The sequence below is a fragment of the Lynx rufus genome, unplaced genomic scaffold (genome assembly GCF_022079265.1).
Source record: "Lynx rufus isolate CCGP_SWC_20201006 ecotype Redwood Valley unplaced genomic scaffold, mLynRuf1.p SCAF_26, whole genome shotgun sequence".
Taxonomy (NCBI): domain Eukaryota; kingdom Metazoa; phylum Chordata; class Mammalia; order Carnivora; family Felidae; genus Lynx; species Lynx rufus.
In genome coordinates this window covers 8,723,444-8,742,442 of record NW_025814841.1, presented here as the reverse complement: position 1 = coordinate 8,742,442, position 18,999 = coordinate 8,723,444, and the positions used below count along the sequence as shown (strand labels likewise).

Genomic DNA, 18,999 nt, shown 5'->3' with positions numbered 1-18,999 from the left:
ACATTTTTCTTTTATTGTTTTTTTTTCCCCCTTATAAATGTTCTGTCTTTAATTTCACAATGATTGACCTCCTACCAGGACCAGGAATCATAGTAGATGATAGGATAGATGGCTAGGGTATGTTCGAAAAAGTATAGGGTCAAGGGAAGCCGGAAGCCCAGGTGAGGGAAATTGGGGAAGCTTCTTGGACGGAGGAGCTGGAATTTGAGCTCTCAGATGGGTGGTCAGAATTAGCAAGACTTCTTGGGGCCAGGAGCCAAGGCTGCAGCAAAGAAAGGATTGCTGGAAGTAAGACCAGCATGTGTGAGGGCCCGGGCTAAAAACAGGATGATGTATTCAAGAGTATCCAAGTAGATTGGTGGCTTGGAGTTGAGGGTGAGGCAGGAGATGAAGAAGTGAATAGGGGCCAGAGCATAAAAAACCTTGAGGCATTTTAAGGATTTGAACAGAAGATATCAGGTGCCATGGAAGGTTTTAAGTCGGCCACATGATCAGACATGGCAGCAGTGTGGAAGATGCATTAGACTAGGTAGGAATGGGGCTGGAGGCAGAGCTGCTGGAGAGAGGACGTGTGGTTGGATGGCCTTAAAAGAGACCTTGGAAATAGTCCTTAATTGAGGATGTGATGGGGGCCTGAACTGGGGCAGGGTGGCTGGAGTGGAGGGCCTGCGGTTGAATACAGACTCCTGAAGGTAAATCTGACAAGACGCAGTGGTTGCTTGGATGGTGGGAAGTGGGAAAAGAGGAGCCTGGTAGATTAGTTCCTGATAGTCTAGCTTAGATTCCGCACCTCAGGTAAAAGAGAGCCAGAGCCTGATTTGTCACAGCTGCATTCCCAAGTTCTAGAAGAGCGTTTGGCACAAAAATGGTGCTCAGTAAACATTCGAATGGATGAGTAAATGAATGGGCAGTAAATATGAGAATGGATGAATGAATGAGTGACTGAACAATTGTGGCATCATTCAGCTAGGTGGGGAACATGGGAGGAGAGCAGATGCAGTGGGGACAACTTCAGTCTGGGGTAAGCTGAATGTGAAGGTCCTCAGGACTTTCCAGAGCAGATGCCCAGAGGACAAGTTTTGGTCCCAGGAGGCAAAGTCCCGGCTAAGGAGATAGATATTTTGGAATTAACAACATGTAGAGATGGTAGTGAAAACTCAGCCGGAAGTAAAAATAAGGGAGAATCAGGGCTTGGTCAGGCTTGAGGGAGCAGTTAGACTTGGCAACACGGAGGCAGTCTCTTGCATGGTTTCTCCAGTGAGTGCTAGGCTTCTCTCCTACCTGCTCATCTCTTTTTACAGCTGGCAAGAAAGTCTAAGACGGTGTTGTTCACTGCTCCCTTCAGTACACGTAACAAATAATTTATAGCATCTTCTCTTTTAAATCTTTAAGACCTGGTGAGAAAACCTGGTGAGAGCGTTTTCCCACTTGCCCCTCCTTGAAAAAGTTGTTGATTGTACCTCTTTTACCTCATGACAACAGATCTTAACCAAAGTAAATGTAGGGACTGAGAATCAGAAGATAAGATTAATCCTGATAGAAGAGATTAGTAGAATGGATGTATATTATTTTATAGTTTTGAGTCATCTGGTATATTGTAGCTCAAATTTAAGATAATTTGGCATTTTCTAACAAAGCTCTTGTATAGAGGAAAATCGTTGTAGGAGGAATACCATAAATTTCAAATGGCTCACATTTATTTATTGAGAACATTTTTTTCTTGTTTTTTAAAAGAGCATTTAACTTTCTAAAGCTGCTTATAGGGAGAACCAGTAGAATCTCCCAGAAAATTAGGGTTGTTTGTCTTGAATTATTTTCTTCCACTTTAGGATTTAAACCGGAAGAGAAGTGAATTGTTGGTGCCCGGGTCACAGCTTGTTTTAGGTCCCCGTGAATCCAAGATACCTATACTTTTGATTCAACAGCCAGGAAGGGTGACTGGTGACGACCGACGAGGCTGGGGAAGTGGCTGGGATGTCCTGCTCCCAAAGGGCTGGGGCATGGCTTTCTGGATTCCATTTGTAAGTTCCTTTTCGATTCCGACTTTACAGTGTGTAAAATACATTCCCAGTAAATACCAAGAGCTGAAAGTGTTCCAGACATCACGCACAACTTAGAAATTGAGTTCTATTTTTCTACCCTTTGAGCTATGATTCTGATATGAGATACTTCATAAAGTCCCTGGAGCCAGGTTTTCATTAATAAGAGTTGGGCTGACATAATGTGGATTTCTGAAATTTTAAAAGTGTCCTGATTTTTGAATAGTAGTGGTAACAAAATGTTGAAGTTGTTTTTTTTTTTAATTGAAGAAATTTGTTACATTTTAAAATAATTTTGGTGGGCAGTTGGGTGTCTGACTTCGCCTCAGGTTCAAGCCCCACATTGGGCTCTGTGCTGACAGCTCAGAGCCTGGAGCCTCCTTCAGATTCTGTATCTCCCTCTCTCATTGCCCCTCTCCTGCTCACACTCTGTCTCTCTCTCTCCTTCAAAAATAAACATTAAAAAAAAAAAGAATTTTTATAATTTTCTAATGTTTATAGATGTATAGAATACATTTTTCATTTTTAAGTGCTGACCATATATTCCTAAGTGCAGCTAAAATTTTTATTAAAATCGAGTGTGTTTTTTTCTTCCAAAGAGTTTAAATATTATTTTAAGAGAGTAGAAAAGACATGTACAACTGTTAATTCACACAGGTGATTAATTTTAGCAATTATGCCTAGTACAAGAGATACTCAGTTAATCATTTAAGGATGGGAATATTTCTTGGGCGCCTGACTGGCTCAGTCAGTAGAGCATGCAACTCTTGATTTCAGGGTTGTGAGTTCGAGCCCCATGTTGGGCATGGAGCTTACTTAAAAAAAAAAAAAGAATGGGAATATTTTTAAATAATTTTAATTTTTAAATTATGAAGTGTTTCAAGCATACAAAAAAGTATAAATCCTGATATAATGAATACCTGTGTACCCTTCACCCACCATCCAACTTACAGATTTATTGGAAGCACTTTCTCTCTTTTCTCTCCAGTTCTGTTTCCCACCCTCCTTCTAAAAGAATCACTATTCCTATTTCCAGTGTTTGTCACTACCTTGCCTATTTTTATAGCTTATTAAGCATGCTTGTATCCCAAAATAAAGTAACTATATTTGACATGTTTTTAAACTTTATATATCTCACCATATATATGCTTTTACAACTTAACCATATTCACTCAACATTGAGAGTTTTCCATATTAATGGGTGACTCTCTGTGTCATCATTTTTACTATTGTATAACCCCTTGTAGGATTATCCCACACCTATCCATTCCCTTTTGATGGGCATTTAGGTTGTTTCCCATTTCCCCAAACAAACATTAAGCACTAATTTTACTGTAAGTTGGTACGTTAAGATCTTTTTGACATTTCTTTTAGATCTATCGAGGTGCAAGAGTTGGTGGGTTAAAAGAGGCTGTGGTGCATTCTCAGTATAAAAGATCGCCTGACGTCCCTGGTGATTTCCCAGACTGCCCTGCTGGGGTTCTTTTTGCTGAAGAGCAAGCCAACGGTCTCCTTGAAAAGTACAAAAGGTAAGAAACCGGCTTCTTTGGTTCCTAATGTCTTAGGAAGGGAAGGGCCTCCTCACTTTGGCCAGTGACATTTGGAATAGCTTCGGTAACTCTTACACTACGTGGAGTTTTCATAGACTTCCTTTAGTTCTTAGTTCACATGACCAAGACATAATTAAGTTAGGATTGTCTCACATCTGGCCCTTCCAGGCGATAGACCCTTCCTTTGGTCATTTGCTGACATTGATGATGGTGCATGCCTAAAACTATGGGCCTGAGTCTCAGACACTTGTTCCAGATTTCCACTACCAGCCCCTGCCCCCTCGAGATAGAATTTGTGTTTTTTTATAACTGGTTATTGAGGTAATAACATATTTATGAAATTAAAAAAAATTTTTAATGTTTTTCTTTTTTTTTTTTTAATTTTTTTTTTTTAACGTTTATTTATTTTTGAGACAGAGAGAGACAGAGCGTGAACAGGGCGGGGTCACAGAGAGAGGGAGACACAGAATCCGAAACAGGCTCCAGGCTCTGAGCAGTCAGCACAGAGCCTGATGCAGGGCTTGAACTCACAGACCACGAGATCATGACCTGAGCTGAAGTCGGACACTTAACCGACTGAGCCACCGAGGCGCCCCTGTTTTTCTTTATTTTTGAGAGAGAGAGAGACAGATTGTGAGCAGAAGAGGGTCAGAGAGAGAAGGAGACACAGAATCTGAAATAGGCTCCAGGCTCTGAGCTGTCAGCACAGAGCCCGATGTGGGGCTTGAACTCATGAACAGCGAGAGCATGGCCTGAGCAGAGATCATGACCTGGGTCGGATGTCAGATGCTTAACTGACTGAGTGCCCAGGCGCCCCCCATAGTTTTTTGTTTTTTTTTTTAATTTTTTTTTCAACGTTTTTTATTTATTTTTGGGACAGAGAGAGACAGAGCATGAACGGGGGAGGGGCCGAGAGAGAGAGAGACACAGAATCGGAAACAGGCTCCAGGCTCTGAGCCATCAGCCCAGAGCCTGACGCGGGGCTCGAACCCACGGACCGCGAGATCGTGACCTGGCTGAAGTCGGACGCTTAACCGACTGCGCCACCCAGGCGCCCCATTAAAATTTTATTGAAACTATGGTAATGTGCAAAAATGCTTTGTAAACTGGTGTAGTCCTTCCTTCCAAAGAGATAAGCACTATTTTTGCATTTTGGTATCTATCCATCTAGACTGAGTTTTCTTTTCTTTTTTCTCACTGGGGGAGTGGCCAGTGAGGGGCTTCACCAACCCTTATACTATGAAGTGCATGCTAACTTTGAGAACCTGTATCCTATGACTCTGTGGGCTCCCAGAAACAGAAACTCTCTTGTTTGTTGTGGAATCTGCGACGTCTAGCCAGTGCCTGGTGCACAGTGTCCTTAATAGCTTGTATTAGTTGATGGATGAAGGAGTAGAAAGTGGGATGTTGTAGTTCCTTGACCGTGAGCTCAATTATCGTGCTTTCCTGTTCATGCAGCCACAGAGGCAGGCAGTGCCTGGTTTTCAGACTTTGTCAGGGGATAGGTGAATGAGTGAGTGAGTGAAAGCACAGAGACACTTTCCTGGATTGCTGGCTTACAGGCTCTTAGAGGGCAGTAATCATGTAATCTGTGCCTCCTATAATACGTAGCTCTGGACTTCGATGTGTTTGTTAAGTAATCGACAGTAATACTTCTCATCCTTTAGATTTTTTTTCACGCATACAAATTTTTCTTAAGTACAAATATTTTTTTTCTAGAATGTTTAACTTCTTTATTTAGAGAGCACGTGCAGGCTCGAATTGGGGAGGGGCAGAGAGGGATAGAGAGAGAGAGAGAGAGAGAGAAGGAGAATCTTAAATAGGTTCCATGCTCAGCACAGAGCCCAACTCAGGGCTTGAGCTCATGACCTGAGCTAAAATCAAGAGTTCAGTGCTCAACTGACTGAGCCGCTGAGGTGCCTTTGAGGTACAATTAAAACTTTTTTTTAATGTGTATTATTTTTGAGAGAGAGAGAGAGAGAGAGAGCGAGCGAGCAGGGGAGGGGCAGAGACAGCGGGAGATACAGAATCTGAAGCAGGCTCCAGGCTCTGAGCTGTCAGCACAGAGCCTGATGCAAGACTCGAACTCACAAACTGCAAGATCATGACCTGAGCCGAAGTCAGATGCTTGACCCACTGAGCCACCCAGGCGCCCCTAGGTATAATTTTTTTTGAAAAGGGATTATAGTATGAATACTATTTGAAAACCTGCTTTTTTAATTTAGTAATGTATTACGGATGGTTTTCCCATATCCATAAATGTGACTCTAAACCAAGTGTTGGCAAACTTTTTTCACAAAAGGCCAGATGATAAGTATTTTTGGCTTTGTGGGCCTTTTGGTTTCTATGGCAGCTGCTCAGCTCAGCCCTGCGTTGTGTTACAAAGGCAACTACACATGATGATGCATAAATGAATGAGCATGGCTGTGTGCCAGTCTCACTCTGTTTACGGACACTCAAGTTTGAATTTCGTGTAATTTCATGTGCCATAAAATATTCTTTTTTTTAAACCATTTCAGAATGTATAAGCTTCTTAGCTCACGGGTCATTTCAAAGCAGACAGCAGCCCAGGTTTGATGTGTGAGTCATAATCTGCCAACCCTTGCTCAAAATACATCTGAACAGTTGCACAGGACTCCAGTGTGGGTGTACTGTAATTTGTCAGTGGCCCTTTGGGTTATTTCTTATTTTGTGCTATGTGCTTTTATAAATAGCTTTCCATACACATCTTTACACTTTTGTCCGGTTTATTCATTCATTTAATATATGTTTATTTAGAACCTGCTATGTGTCAAACACCTTGTAGGCACTGGGGCTACAGCAGGGGAAGGCAGGCAAGGTCTGTTCCTGCCTCCTGGAGCTTATACTCTTTTTGTTTGTTTTTTTGTTTTAGAGTGAGAGAGAGACCATGCATGCGAGAGCTGGGGAGGGGCAGAGGGCAAAAGAGAGAGAATCTGAGGCAGGCTCCACACTCAGCACAGAGCCCGATGTGGGGCTCTACCCTGGGATCATGACCTGAGCTGAAATTAAGAGTCAGAAACTCAACTGGACACTCAACTGACTGAGCCACCTAGGCGCCACCCAGACGCCACCCACTGAGCTTATATTCTTGATGAAAGCACATGTTTCCCTGCTGGTGGGAGGGATCCAGGAGAGCGGAGGGAGGCTAACCTTGCAAGAGCAAAGCTCTTGAGTGGGGAAGAGGGGATGGTGTTCTATAGGGTCAGGCTCAGATCTCATTTTAGCAGGCTGGAAGTCTGGCTCTGAGTGAGACGTGAATACAGATTTAGGTAGTGCAGATTACGTACTACTCTTCTGATCGTGACCGTCTTCTCAGTGAACAGAGAGGCAAGGGTATCAGCTAGGAATAAGAAGGGACCAGAGGCTGCTGGAGATCTGAGGAGAAAAGAATCGACGTGGACAGTTTTCCAGGAGCATGGAACATAAAACTGCTGACTGGAGAAGTGTAAGGTAGTCCACTTGAGTTTTGTGTTTACGACAGGACTGTTCAGCACTGCTGCGTCTTCTTCCCCAGTTGTGTTCTGCCCATCAGGGGCTGGTGGGGTGGGCGGAGGGTTGGATGTAACCGGATGGGCTTTGCCAGGTGGGGTGAGTGGAGGGTCCACGAACAGGAGAGTTTGAGCTTTATAAGGAGAGGTGCAGCGCGGTGGTTTACAGTGAGGAGATGTAAATTACAGTAAACTCTAGTGCTTGACTTGTGGTGGGGAGGGGTGGGTGGGCTGGACTAGGAGTGGGTGTGTGGGCAGCTGATGGGGGACCTGGCTGAGGAGGGAGAGCCAGTGGTTTATCTGATGTCACGTGCTTCAGGGGGCTGGGGTCTTGGGGGGAGGAAGGAGAGGAAAGATGGTCTGCGGGCATCAGGAGGATATCTGCCCCACTCAGGCCCGTGGATGTAAAAACCAAACAGCTGCCTCTGGAGAGGAGCTGGAAGGGAAGAAAGCACTGACCTTAGGCTAAATCCCACGAATAAGCTCTCTGGTTTAAAAAAAAAGATACACATCTCAAGGATTTGTTGTACTATTGACAATTGCTGTTTGTGTTAATTTAGGATTTCATCTGTAGTTAGGAGAGGGCCTGCTTCCCCTTACTCCCAGTAACATAGGATATCACCAACTTTTATTTATTTATTTTTAAAGTTTATTGATGATTTTGAGAGAGAGAGAGTACAAGTGGGGGAGGGACAGAGAGAAAGGGAGAGAGAATTCAAAGCAGCTCTGCACCCGCAAACTCAGGAACTGTGATATCATGACCTGACATTTGTGTAAAATGGGTACAAAAAGGAAAGAAATACGTACGTATCTGCACATATGTACAGAAAATGTCTCCGGAAGGGTATGTTAAGAAATGATACTATCTCTTGTAGGGCAGCTGGTTCATTTATTTCCTTTTAAAGGTCTTCGAGTGAGGCAGGTACCCCAGGAGCATTTTTCACCAGCCACAGGTCAAGAGTGAGGGAGAAACTTCACCACCATCCTTTCTGTTCCTTTGGAACGTAGAATGTTGTAATGTGCAGGGACATCAACCGCACAACTCCAGGGACACCATTCACTTGTAGTCTTTCAAGAACAGCACTCCCTGGAGTTGTGCAGAGGCCACATGGGGCCACTTTGTGGACGCATTACCTTTTGAAATTAAAACTAAAGAGGGGTGCCTGGGAGGCTCAGTTGTTTGAGTGTCTGACTCTTGATTTCAGCTCAGGTCATGACCTCACGGTCATGGGATCGAGCTCCACTTCGGGCTCCGTGCTGAGTGTGGAGCCTCCTTAAGAGTCTTTCTCTCCCTCTGCTCCTGTCCCCTGCTCGTGTGCTCTCTCTCTCTAAAATAAAAAAAATAAATAAAAATAAATAAAATCAAATTAAAACTGAAGAAAACATAAGCTTGGCCAGTAGAGTTGGTGGTTATTCTTTATCGTATTTCTTGGAAAACATTTTTTTTGTATGTTTGTTTTTTAAATAGAGATGAAGTATAAGTGGCCATAATTATTTTAATGGTCCAATCCTAAATTGTTCAAAATTGGTTCTCCTCCTTGATTTTCACCAGGCGCCCTCCTGCAAAACGGCCCAACTATGTTAAGCTTGGCACTCTGGCACCTTTCTGCTATCCCTGGGAGCAGTTAACTCAAGAGTGGGAATCAAGAGTCCAGGCCCAAGAGAAATCACCCGTAGCTTCCTCTCCACGTGGTGAGGAGAGTAACTTGAAAAGAGAGAAGGTGCCTTGTACCCCCACGCCTGAAAAATCCGATCAGCTGTCTGATGAAGTGGGCATGTCTCTGAGCAGCCCCAGCGAGCCCAGAGAAGTGATGGACACAGAGCGTCCAGCCCAGATGGGGACTGAGTGGGTAACAGGACCAGCTGCCACCAGCAGTCTCCTCTGCGTTCTTAGGTAAGTGCACACGACTTCCGGATGTGTTCTAGATTGTCTGTTTTAATACTGACCGGGCTACAAGATGTAAACGTTATCTTTGTTCCTTTATGCAAAGCCCACGGGAATGCATGGACTTTCTGGAGGGGAAAGCCAGTCCTCCAGTGTCCATAGAGGGCTCAGGGAAATAGCTGAGTCACATTTGATTTGGGGCATGATACTAACTGACCCATAAACCAAGGCAGTTGTTCCCTGTGACCTGTTTCATTGGTCTTTGCTTAGAAAGCAGTACGCTCGTGACTGTGACCTTCAGTAATGAGGAACCTCTCGAAGCTCTGAGCAAGTGTTCTTTCCTTAAATCACTGAATTAGATTTTTTCTAGTTCCTTTTCAGTGATCTGAATTTATGAGCGATTAAGTGCCCATTCATTGGACCATCATCACATTGAAGAGGCTACCGTACAAGACATGTTCCTGCTGTAGCCTGTTAGACTGTGCTTAAGTTACCTTCTAGTCTGTGCTCATATTTTTAATAAGTGCTCACCTCTCTTGCCTTATATTTATTTTTTATACAGTAACCTTAGAATTTCATATCCTTCATTCCCTATAACTATCTCAGCCTTAGGTTCTGTCTTTCTGTCTTATTTTTTTTCTGCCTTCATCTTCTTAAACCTTTAATCCTTCAGTGTCTAAGAATAGTAGTCACATAAAAACAAAAATATCATTACAGAAGTGTATTAATGTCTGTTTTTAATTTTTTAAAAATTACAGTTTTGATCCTTTCCCACATAGAGTATTAAAAAAGTCAAATTAACTCTAGCAGTGCCCAATCTTCTAATTGCATGTTTTCTCCTCAAACAAAATATCCTCAAACGTGTGTCTCTAATTCCATATAGGAGTAGAAAATCACTGAAGCAGCTGTCAGCCTGGTGTGGGCCCAGTTCTGGACCCCGTTGGGCAGCCCAGCGAGCTCCCAGCAGCGGGCAGCAAGCATTGACCAGAGAGGCCTGCCTGTCCATCTTGGACCGTTTCCCCAGGGCCCTGGTATGGGTCAGCCTGTCCCTGCTGGGGAAGGGCAGCCCCGAGCCGCACACCATGATCTGTGTTCCAGCCAAGGAGGATTTCCTCCAGCTCAGTCAGGATCGGCTGTACTGTGGGCCCCACGAATCCAAGCACAGTGACCCATTCAAGAGCAAGATCCGGAAACAGAAAGAGAAGAAGAAAATAGAGAAGAGGCAGAACCGAGGGTGCACTGTGTCTGAGGGTCCGGCCGGGGCATACCCTGCATCTGGGCACCACGCTCTGACCCTGGGCTTGTGGTCAGGCCCTCTCCCGGATGTGACTTCTCATTGCTCCAGAGTTCTCCTTGGCTTTGTCACCCAGGGAGATTTCTCCATGGCTGTGGGCTGTGGAGAAGCCCTGGGGTTTGTTAGCTTGACGGGTCTGCTGGATATGCTGTCCGGCCAGCCAGCCGCAGAGAGGGGCCTAGTGTTGCTGAGGGCCCCTGCCTCTTTGCAGTATCGGTTTGCGAGAATTGCCGTGGAGGTGTGAATGCTGGTTTACGTCCTTGCAGGGCGTAGATGTTAACTGTTTGCCAAGTCCCACCACTGGAGAGCTTTGTTTTTGCCATGTTCTGTTTTAAAATACCACGTGAAATGCCTTAGAGACCAGAATAAAAGAATTCTGTATTATGCATGTGATGAAATACTGACATCATTCCATTATTCCAAGATCATTGGTCTCCATCTTTCCCTGCCCTTGCTCAACAGTTTAAAATTATTTGCCACATAGCTTTTATATTTTGGTTTCTTGGTCTGCGTAATTCTTGCTGAAAATAATCAGAAGCTCTCCGTTTTCTTGTTCCTTTTTTATAAGGAACAAAGGGCTGTCAAGTCTGTTTGAAAAGCCTTATAGATGTGTGATAAGTAACAGTGGTTGTTTGATGACTTGATTGCTGCAGAAGAGGAAAAGGCTCTAAACATCTGGCCTCTGTGCATGAAATAGGGTTCCCCGTCTGGACCATGTTCAATTCCATACCGGAACCCACATGCCTAACGCTTTACACCATGCAGACGGAAATTGTGGAAAATTTATTGCTGCCCATTTTCAGGCAGGCTCGGTGTATGGCAGAGGTGTTGGGGTGGAATCTGAATGGGGTGCTGATCTTTAGGACCGTTTGTCCTCTTTGCTGTTGAACAACGCATGATTCTAGGAGTTTCTGGATTTTTCTGTGCTTTTTGTTTTTGCAAAGAATTTCTCAAAAACACCGTAAAGAATGGTTTCTCAAAATATGTTCTATGAAATGTGTTATCTAAAAAAAAAAAAAAAGATTCCGAGGTCAGATTGATTTGGGAAACTCTGGATTAAACCCAGTTAAGCAATTTCTTTTTAAAGGATTTCTAGAACCTTCCATGTGATAATGCACATTGTGCCTCTCCAGGAAGTGGATAACAGCTTACAGTATTTTCTAAATCTCTTTGATGCCAAACTTCGTTTTGCAAGGAGCACTTTGTAGGACCAGTGTTTTTAGGAACACACTTTGGGGTATGTGGCTGTATACTGCAGCACTCTGCAAGGTAATGACTTTTCTTTTTAATGTTTATTTATTTTTGTGAGAGAGACAGAGTGCAAGTGGGGGAGGGGCAGAGAGAGAGGCAGACACAGAATCTGAAGCGGGCTCCAAGCTCCGAGCTGCCAGCACAAGAGCCCGACGTGGGGCTCGAACCCACGAACCATGAGATCGTGACCTGAGCTGAAGTTGGATGCTTAACTGACTGAGCCACCCAGGCGTCCCTGCAAGGTGATGATTAAAATAACAAGCTGCTTTTAGACACTCATGCAGTCATGATGTCCACCTGACGTTTGAGCAGGGTGTGAAGGTCTCATCTTGTCCCACAGGAAGAGTAGAGTCATTGCTTTTTTCACTTGTGGAGAAAGTAGGTGCTCATTCACTTTTAGTATCCATGTGTATGTCACACCGACAGACCCTTGTCTTCTGAGCACACATTTCTAGCAGAGTTTGAGTGTGGTTTGTTTTAACTTAAATGTACAGTTAAGCATTATTTCATGTAAATGCGTTGGGTTTTTGCAGTAGCATTTGGTATAAATGCCTTTGGGGGTGACGAGTTGGGGAGAGAGACAGCAAGTGTTACAGTAGCTAATGAAATGTCTGATGTTTCTCCTCTCGCCATGCCTCTGGATGTATTTGTATCCAACCCAAATGAGACTGAAAAAAATAGTGTAACTTAGGGGTGTCTGTAAACAGAATAAATTAAAGTGTCACCTGATGTTCCATTGTGAACGTTTATTGGACCATTCCTCAATTTGTTTTCTAGGCTCTGAGCCACTTCATCTGTGGCTTAGCTCTCTGGATGACAGAAGTCTGAGCGTGCTGTGAATCACCTGACCTCATTCCGTGCAGCGCCCTGCCTGGGGCCTGCTGCCTGCTGCCTGCATCATGAACAGGGCAGTTAACTCTGTTTTGTGGTAGAAGGTCAAAGAACTAGGTGCTGAAAGGATAGACTAGCATTTCCCAAAATCTGTTCATGGGAGCTCTGGTCCCTGGAGATGTTAACTGGAAAAATGTGATGGCTAAATAAATTGGGGAAAAGCTGTATTCCATATTCTCCTATTGAAGATCCACAATGAATGAGTGTAGTCAAGGCCCTGCAGATACCTGCAGGAAGGAAAATCTTTCACAGACCCGCCCCCCCCTTTTTGTTTTTTTTTGTTGTTTTTATACCTATTGTCCAGAGAAGACTAATTTCATAGATTATAGTTTGCAAAACACTGATAAAATATGCACATATTCAGTGAAGGATGCATTTCTTCTATGAAAAAGACATAGGAATGGTCTTATTCTCTACAGCAGTAGAATGAATAACATGTTTATTTTGATCCTACGAGTGCTACAGAGCTACCAAAAAAGTAGTGTGGCTCCTGGCCTCTTGTCATGGGGGCAGAGTCTTCAGAGTTTGCAAAATCAGGAAGTGTCCTAAAAAGCAGAGTTGTGAGCTGAACACCTGGAGACCAGCTACACACTTCCTGAGTTGTGTGAGAAACAACTGATTCTGTAGGATCATGCTCAGCTTTTACATAAGTAATATTTTTACATTAATACATATTCATCATTGAAAACTTAGAAAAAAAAAGGAAAACTTAGAACATGCAGATAAGCAACAACAAACTTAAAATCACCTGGATTTTCACCACCCAGATGTAACCACTGTTACCTTTCTGGTACATATCCTTCCAGGCCTTGAGGCGTGCGTCTAGTTTTCGGTAAAAGAGCTTCATGGGGCACCTGGGTGTCTCAGTCGGCTAAGCGTCTCTTGATTTTGGCTCAGGTCGTGATCTCACAGTTCGTGAGTTCGACCCTCGCATTGGGCTCTGTGCTGACAGTGCAGAACCTGCTTTGGATTCTCTCTCCCCCTCTGCCCCTCCCCTGCTCGTGCACACCTTTCTCTCTCAAAAAAAAAAAAAAAAAAAAGCTTTGGTAATTGCTCATCTGAAATCCTACGTGGTACCTGTGCAGGTTAAGTGCATATTGCCAGTTCCTTATGGAGCTTGTTTAGTGTGACCCTGAATGTTCATACCTTTATTGTAGGTAACTGACCCATCATGCACTCATTGTATTGCTGACTTGGCTGCTGCAAGCCTGGGGGGAGGGATCCTTTCTTCCCAGCCAGGGGGAAGTGAGGTGGGCAGTTGACAGCTGGGTGGACTCTGCTGTGGTCTTAACTGGTCGGGACTGGGCTGCTTAGCAGGTGATAGAAGATAACAAAGACCAGCAACTGCGGGTTACTCAGAGCGCCACCCCCAGTTACACAGCGGTTCTGGCCACCGCCGTTCTCTCCAGAAGTCAGTAGCACGGGTCTCTTTGACAACCGTGGCTTTCAGTCCTGGCTGCACGTTAGAATCACCGGACAGCCCAGGCCTCTTCCTCCAGAAAGCAGTCTCGGGTTGGGCCCAAGCAGTGGTATTTCTTTAAAGCCCCAAGGCTGTTCTGATGTGTGACTTGGGCTGAGGCTGTGGTGGTAGGACGTCTGGCTCTTTGGAGCCCCTGCATCTTGGGAAGGTGTGAATGAACCTCACCACTCTTGTGCCTTTAGCAGGCCCAGCTCACAGGTCTGTCGACTGCACTGTGAAGCAGCTAGGTGGGAACTTAATGAGAGGGCCGGGTGGCCCTAAGTGGGGACTTCCATCTGGGGAGAAGGCCTGGTTTTGAAAGAGAAAACAACATGGCTCATTACATGTATAACCTTCACTATTTGGGAGTATAAAATATTTTCTCTGGGTGAGTATCCTTCCAGATCATCAGTTCTCAAACTTGGCTGCACCTGGAATCACTTGGGGAGCTTTCCAAGCCCTGGGGCCTGGGGCCCACCTCCCAGAGATGCTGATTTAACTGGTGAGGGCTGTGACCCAGTGTCTGGGATTCTTAAGAGCTCCCAGAGGTGACTTGGCAGCCAGGGTTGAGAACCAGTTCTAGACTTTTAATATGAGGTTCTAGTGTAATTAGGCAAGGACACAGAAGCCTGTCAGTAACACGGAACCGTGCAGGGTGGGAGCAGATGTAGGCTGTCTTGAGTGGGGGCACAGCTAACACTGATGGCCCTGGGTAGGATCCTGCTGGACCTGAGGAAACAGCCAAGTTCATGTAATGGCATCTTCCCTTTCCCGCTTCTTTAAAGTTAAAATTTAACCAGGTACTGTTCTGGAAGAACCGCACTAACCATCTGCGTGCTTTCACCAAGGAAATGTTTATAAACATAGAACTTTCCTTGTTCTTCCCTCCAATGGCTTGTTTTTTGGTTCCTTGAATAACCAAGCTCTTGGTGACTCCAGGACTTGGATGCCCTGTGCTCTGTGTTCATGGAACGTTCCTTCCCCTCTCCCCCCAGTTTCTGCACCCCTGTCCCCTTTTATCCCATCCTTCCAAATTGATTTCATATTTCTCAGAGAGGCTTCCCCCTGCCTACATTATTTTCTATCACAGAAGGGGTTTATTTCTTGATGATATCACAACATTCTTTGGTTGTTTACTTGTTTATTAGGCTGTGAGCCTCACGAAGGGGAGACCATGTGTTATTTGATCATTCTTGCACCCCAGGCCCGATCTGAGCCCCTAACCTGTGCCTTGTATTTAGTATATTTTTGTTGAGTTGCTGCGTTAATCAAAGCATGTTGATAGTAAATTGTAAGATACTGTTTTATCCGAGGCATATGTTGCAATGGACTAAAGAGCCACTAGGTGGTGCCAAGACCTCATGAGAAAGCAGCCTGCTGGGCAAAAACAACTAAAATACAATTCAGTCGTGTATGTCATTGTGTAAAGGGGGGCGGGGGGTAATGAAGTTACAGATCAATCAATATTCTTTCTTTTGGGGCAGATCCATACTCTTAAAATCCTAGTTTGAAAAGTCTCTGTGATTTTTAAAGAGGGTCCTAGATAAGAAACAATTTGCATATCTCAAAAGTGAATCCCCTCCACGTTATCCTTGGGAAGTACACCCCCCCCCCCCCCGCCCCATCACAAGCCGAATGCCTCCAATGACAGGGAGCTCATTCCTTCAAGGATGCTCCCTTGGCACCATACTGTGGTTGAACTACCCCTTCAGCCCCAGCTTAAGCCTATCTCCCCTCCTCCTGACTTATGTCCACTGATATTGAGAGCCAGACCTTCTAGGAAGGGAGTTTTGCTTTCTCTTCTCCAGGCTAAAAAAGCCTCATTTCTTTAGCTTTCCTTCTTGTTTCCAGCATCTCACGGAGGATCTTAAATTTATTTTTTGGACACAACATAATTTGTTCCATGCACAATCCTGCACAGCTGGGTGACCCTCAGGCAGGGCCGCTGGCTTCAGGGAGTCTCAAATGTTCTGGGTCACCGTGGGCCCTCTCGGAAGTCTCCAGCTTCCTCTTCCCTTGCTCTGCAGGATTCAGCCGCCACTACTTGAGGCATGCGTGAGCTTGGTGTTTCTCAAAAGCAGAGCCTGGAACAGCTTACCTGCGGGGTATTTTAGGAAGTGACCTAAGGGGACAGAAATGTGGAGACTGGCAGAGTGCAGGAGGAAGGAGTGGAAGCTGATCCAAGCGTGCATTGTTTAGCCGGTTGCCCGTGGGCTTACGCGCCTCTGAATTGTCCGCGAGAGAGAAGGCAGTCTTCAGTTCCCAGCTTTCAGTCCTGCTGGTCAAGGGTTGTCCCAGGGAGCGTTCCTTTCCTTGCCCCTCCGGGTTTGTACAGGTGCTAGAATAGCTGAGTCTGCTCTGTGGGCATCCCATGGAAGGCCAGCAAGAAGCCCCTAGGACAGAAACAAGAGGTGCAGCTAAGACAAGGTGCTGTTGGGCCACACCTGTGCCCCTCAGGTTGCTGCAGCTAGAGCTGGACAAGAAGTGTGCCGAGGGAACGTGAGCCGAGACAAAAGATGTCTAGCCCAGAGCTCTCAAGAGGTGGGGTGACTATTTCCTGTTGTGACTTGTGAGGAGCCAAGAGGTGTGTGTGTGTGTGTGTGCGCGCGCGCATGCATGGGGGGCATGGGAGGAAATGTCAGGGGTGCCTGATGAGCACTCTGGAATAAGTACCAGCAGTTGGCATATAGATGTAAAGTTGATCTTGCCAAAGCGGGGCGGGGGAGGGACAGTTACGGTCGGGCTTCTGCGAGCCCTCAACTGGATCTGGGCAAGGAGCTTGATTCTCCTGTTTGTGGGCACTACCCGGCGTGGTTTTGAATATTTGCCACTGTGTGCCTGCAACAGTCATTAGGGCACAAGCCCTGACACTGTTGTCGGGAGATGTTCTGTGGGCTCATCCAGGGCTGGCTTTCCCAGCATTCTTGCCCAGCGAGGCCTGCAACTTCCTTGTGCTCACCCCCTGCCCACTTCATCACCCCCACTCCCAGCCCTCACCCCCTCATGTTGATCGGTTTCCTCAGTAAAGTGGAGGAGGTTGGGGAACAGTCCTGCCTCTTACAGGGCGTTCCTGAGACCCGCAGCATTAGAAGGGCAGGATCTCAGGCTGCACCCCAGACCTGAAACAGGTCTGCACTTGAATAAGACTGCTAGGGGGGATTCGTGGTCACAGAAAAGTTGCAGGAGCAGTGGACTGAGTCAGTGGCTTCCGGACCTGGTGATCATCAGAAGCATCTGGGGAGCTTGCTAAAAGAAATTTCTGAGCATCTGCGGTATGGCCCCCAAGTCTGTCATTTTTATTAAGCACCCTACATGATTCCAACACAGACCATTCATGGGATCGGGCTTGAGAATCACCAGGATGGGCATCTTTGGGTTTTTGCCAATCCTGAGATTCTGGTATTTTTGATGCTGACTTTTCACAAATGTGAATGTCACTCTTTCTGGGTGTTAGGCATTCGTAAGGCCTAAATGTTTGCTTGTTTGCTTGTTTTAATAGTGAGGCCTAGTTTCTCGTTGCTAAATATTCTGGTCGAGAGCTTGTGTTTCTCCAGCATTTAAGTAATGTCCGGGTACTTTGCCAGGCCCCGCGAGCTCCCACGACCTCACACTTTGGGGATGCTCCGGTGGCGTCTGGGACGGCCCGTCAGCCGTTAGGCTCTGGATGGATTTGTCTGAGATGCCAAGACCTGACTCCCTGTTGAGAGATGGAGCCTGAAGCGTCACAGAGAGAGGTCAGAGCGTCTGTTTGCATTTGGTCTCATCCGGCATCTTGGATGGCCCCGAGTCATTCCTGTCCCCCTACATCATGCCCACACAAGCCTGAGTGGTCTCGAGGAAGCACTCCAAGCCTTTGCCCGGGGAGCCGTGGCTCGGGCGTCTGTGGTGGTGCCCCCCCCTCACAAAAGGATAAGAGCCGAGTGGGCTTGGCACTAACTGGTCCTCAGAGTGCCCAGCACTGGGAGGTGAGAGGAGGGAGGTCAAAGCCCTCAGGGCACCCCACCAGGCTGAGAGGCTACAAGAGGCTCCAGACCGAAAGAAAGATTTCCTCAGAAGGTCTTCCTGGAACTTGGGCTCTCATGCAAAATAATACCTCATGTCATAAAATTCCATGATGCATCATTATTTTCTGCCTGTCACTAGCCTATAGGGCTGTCCCTTTGGAAAAGTAGGAACTGCTTCTTACCAAGGGCAGAGCTTGGCTCCCCACACAGCTTGGCAGTCTTACAAGTGACCATACCTGGGCTGGGTACTCCCTGTCGGGAAGGAAGTGGTGGCCAAAGAGAAGCAGGCCTTCAGTACGGGGACAATGACGGTTGGAATTTGGGGTTTTGTTTTTCCTGGGCAGGCATCATCACAGAGGGCTCTCCCCCTCCCTGCCCTTCCCAGAGGCCAGCGATGAGGCTAGCTGTGGGCTGGGTGTCCGCCATGTTCCCAGTCTAAATCTGTAGATTCTTCCCTAAGTCAAAGGGGAAGGGAAGGTGGGAGGTGGGGGGTGTGGTAACCAAGAGTCAGGCCAAGAGCAGGGATGGCTAGGGAGCCCCCAAACCCCAGCATGACACCTCCCTCATCATAGTCATCCATGGTTCCTTAGCCTTTATCTCCCTGAGGTGTGAAAAAAATTAGTTCTACCAGTTTGGCCTGTGGAATGGAGTTTTAGTTCCCAGTTATTTCATTCAGCCATTAGTAATGATAAAGAGGGAACACTAAGAACCCACCATACACTAGGCTTCATGTGCAATATTCCATTTAGTATTTGCAACCACACTTTTATCATTATCTCCATTTTTGCAGACAAGGAAACTGAGGTTTAGAGAGGCTTGATAATTTGTTGGAAAGACACAGAGTTGGGGTTTGGGCATAGATCAGCTGACTTCAAGTCTGAGTTCACAACGGCATGCCATGCGGTCCTTGCACCCATCCCCCATCCATTTGGGCACAACGTGTCTCCTGTTCTGTGCCGGGCACTGGAGGGGTTAGATGCAAACATGAATCAGGCGGGGACTTGTCCTTAAACACTTCAAGGTCAATGACGTGTTGCTGTGGTGCCATGTGAAGGGTGTTGGGATTTTGGCTCTTGGTCTGGCATAGGAATCAAGCTTTCTCATCCTGATGTTTTCC

General features: G+C 45.9%; 1 protein-coding gene across 1 annotated transcript in view; it reads left to right on the top strand.

The window, feature by feature from the left end:
• Positions 1 to 11,618, top strand: part of POP1 (POP1 homolog, ribonuclease P/MRP subunit) — a 32,123-nt gene extending 20,505 nt beyond the window's left edge. The window contains exons 12-15 of the mRNA XM_047089021.1: positions 1,830 to 2,021; positions 3,414 to 3,568; positions 8,651 to 8,992; positions 9,867 to 11,618. Coding sequence (XP_046944977.1) covers positions 1,830 to 2,021; positions 3,414 to 3,568; positions 8,651 to 8,992; positions 9,867 to 10,521 — 1,344 coding nt within the window. The 3' untranslated portion in view covers positions 10,522 to 11,618. The remainder of the gene's footprint in view (positions 1 to 1,829; positions 2,022 to 3,413; positions 3,569 to 8,650; positions 8,993 to 9,866) is intronic.
• The last annotated feature ends 7,381 nt before the right edge of the window (positions 11,619 to 18,999 follow it).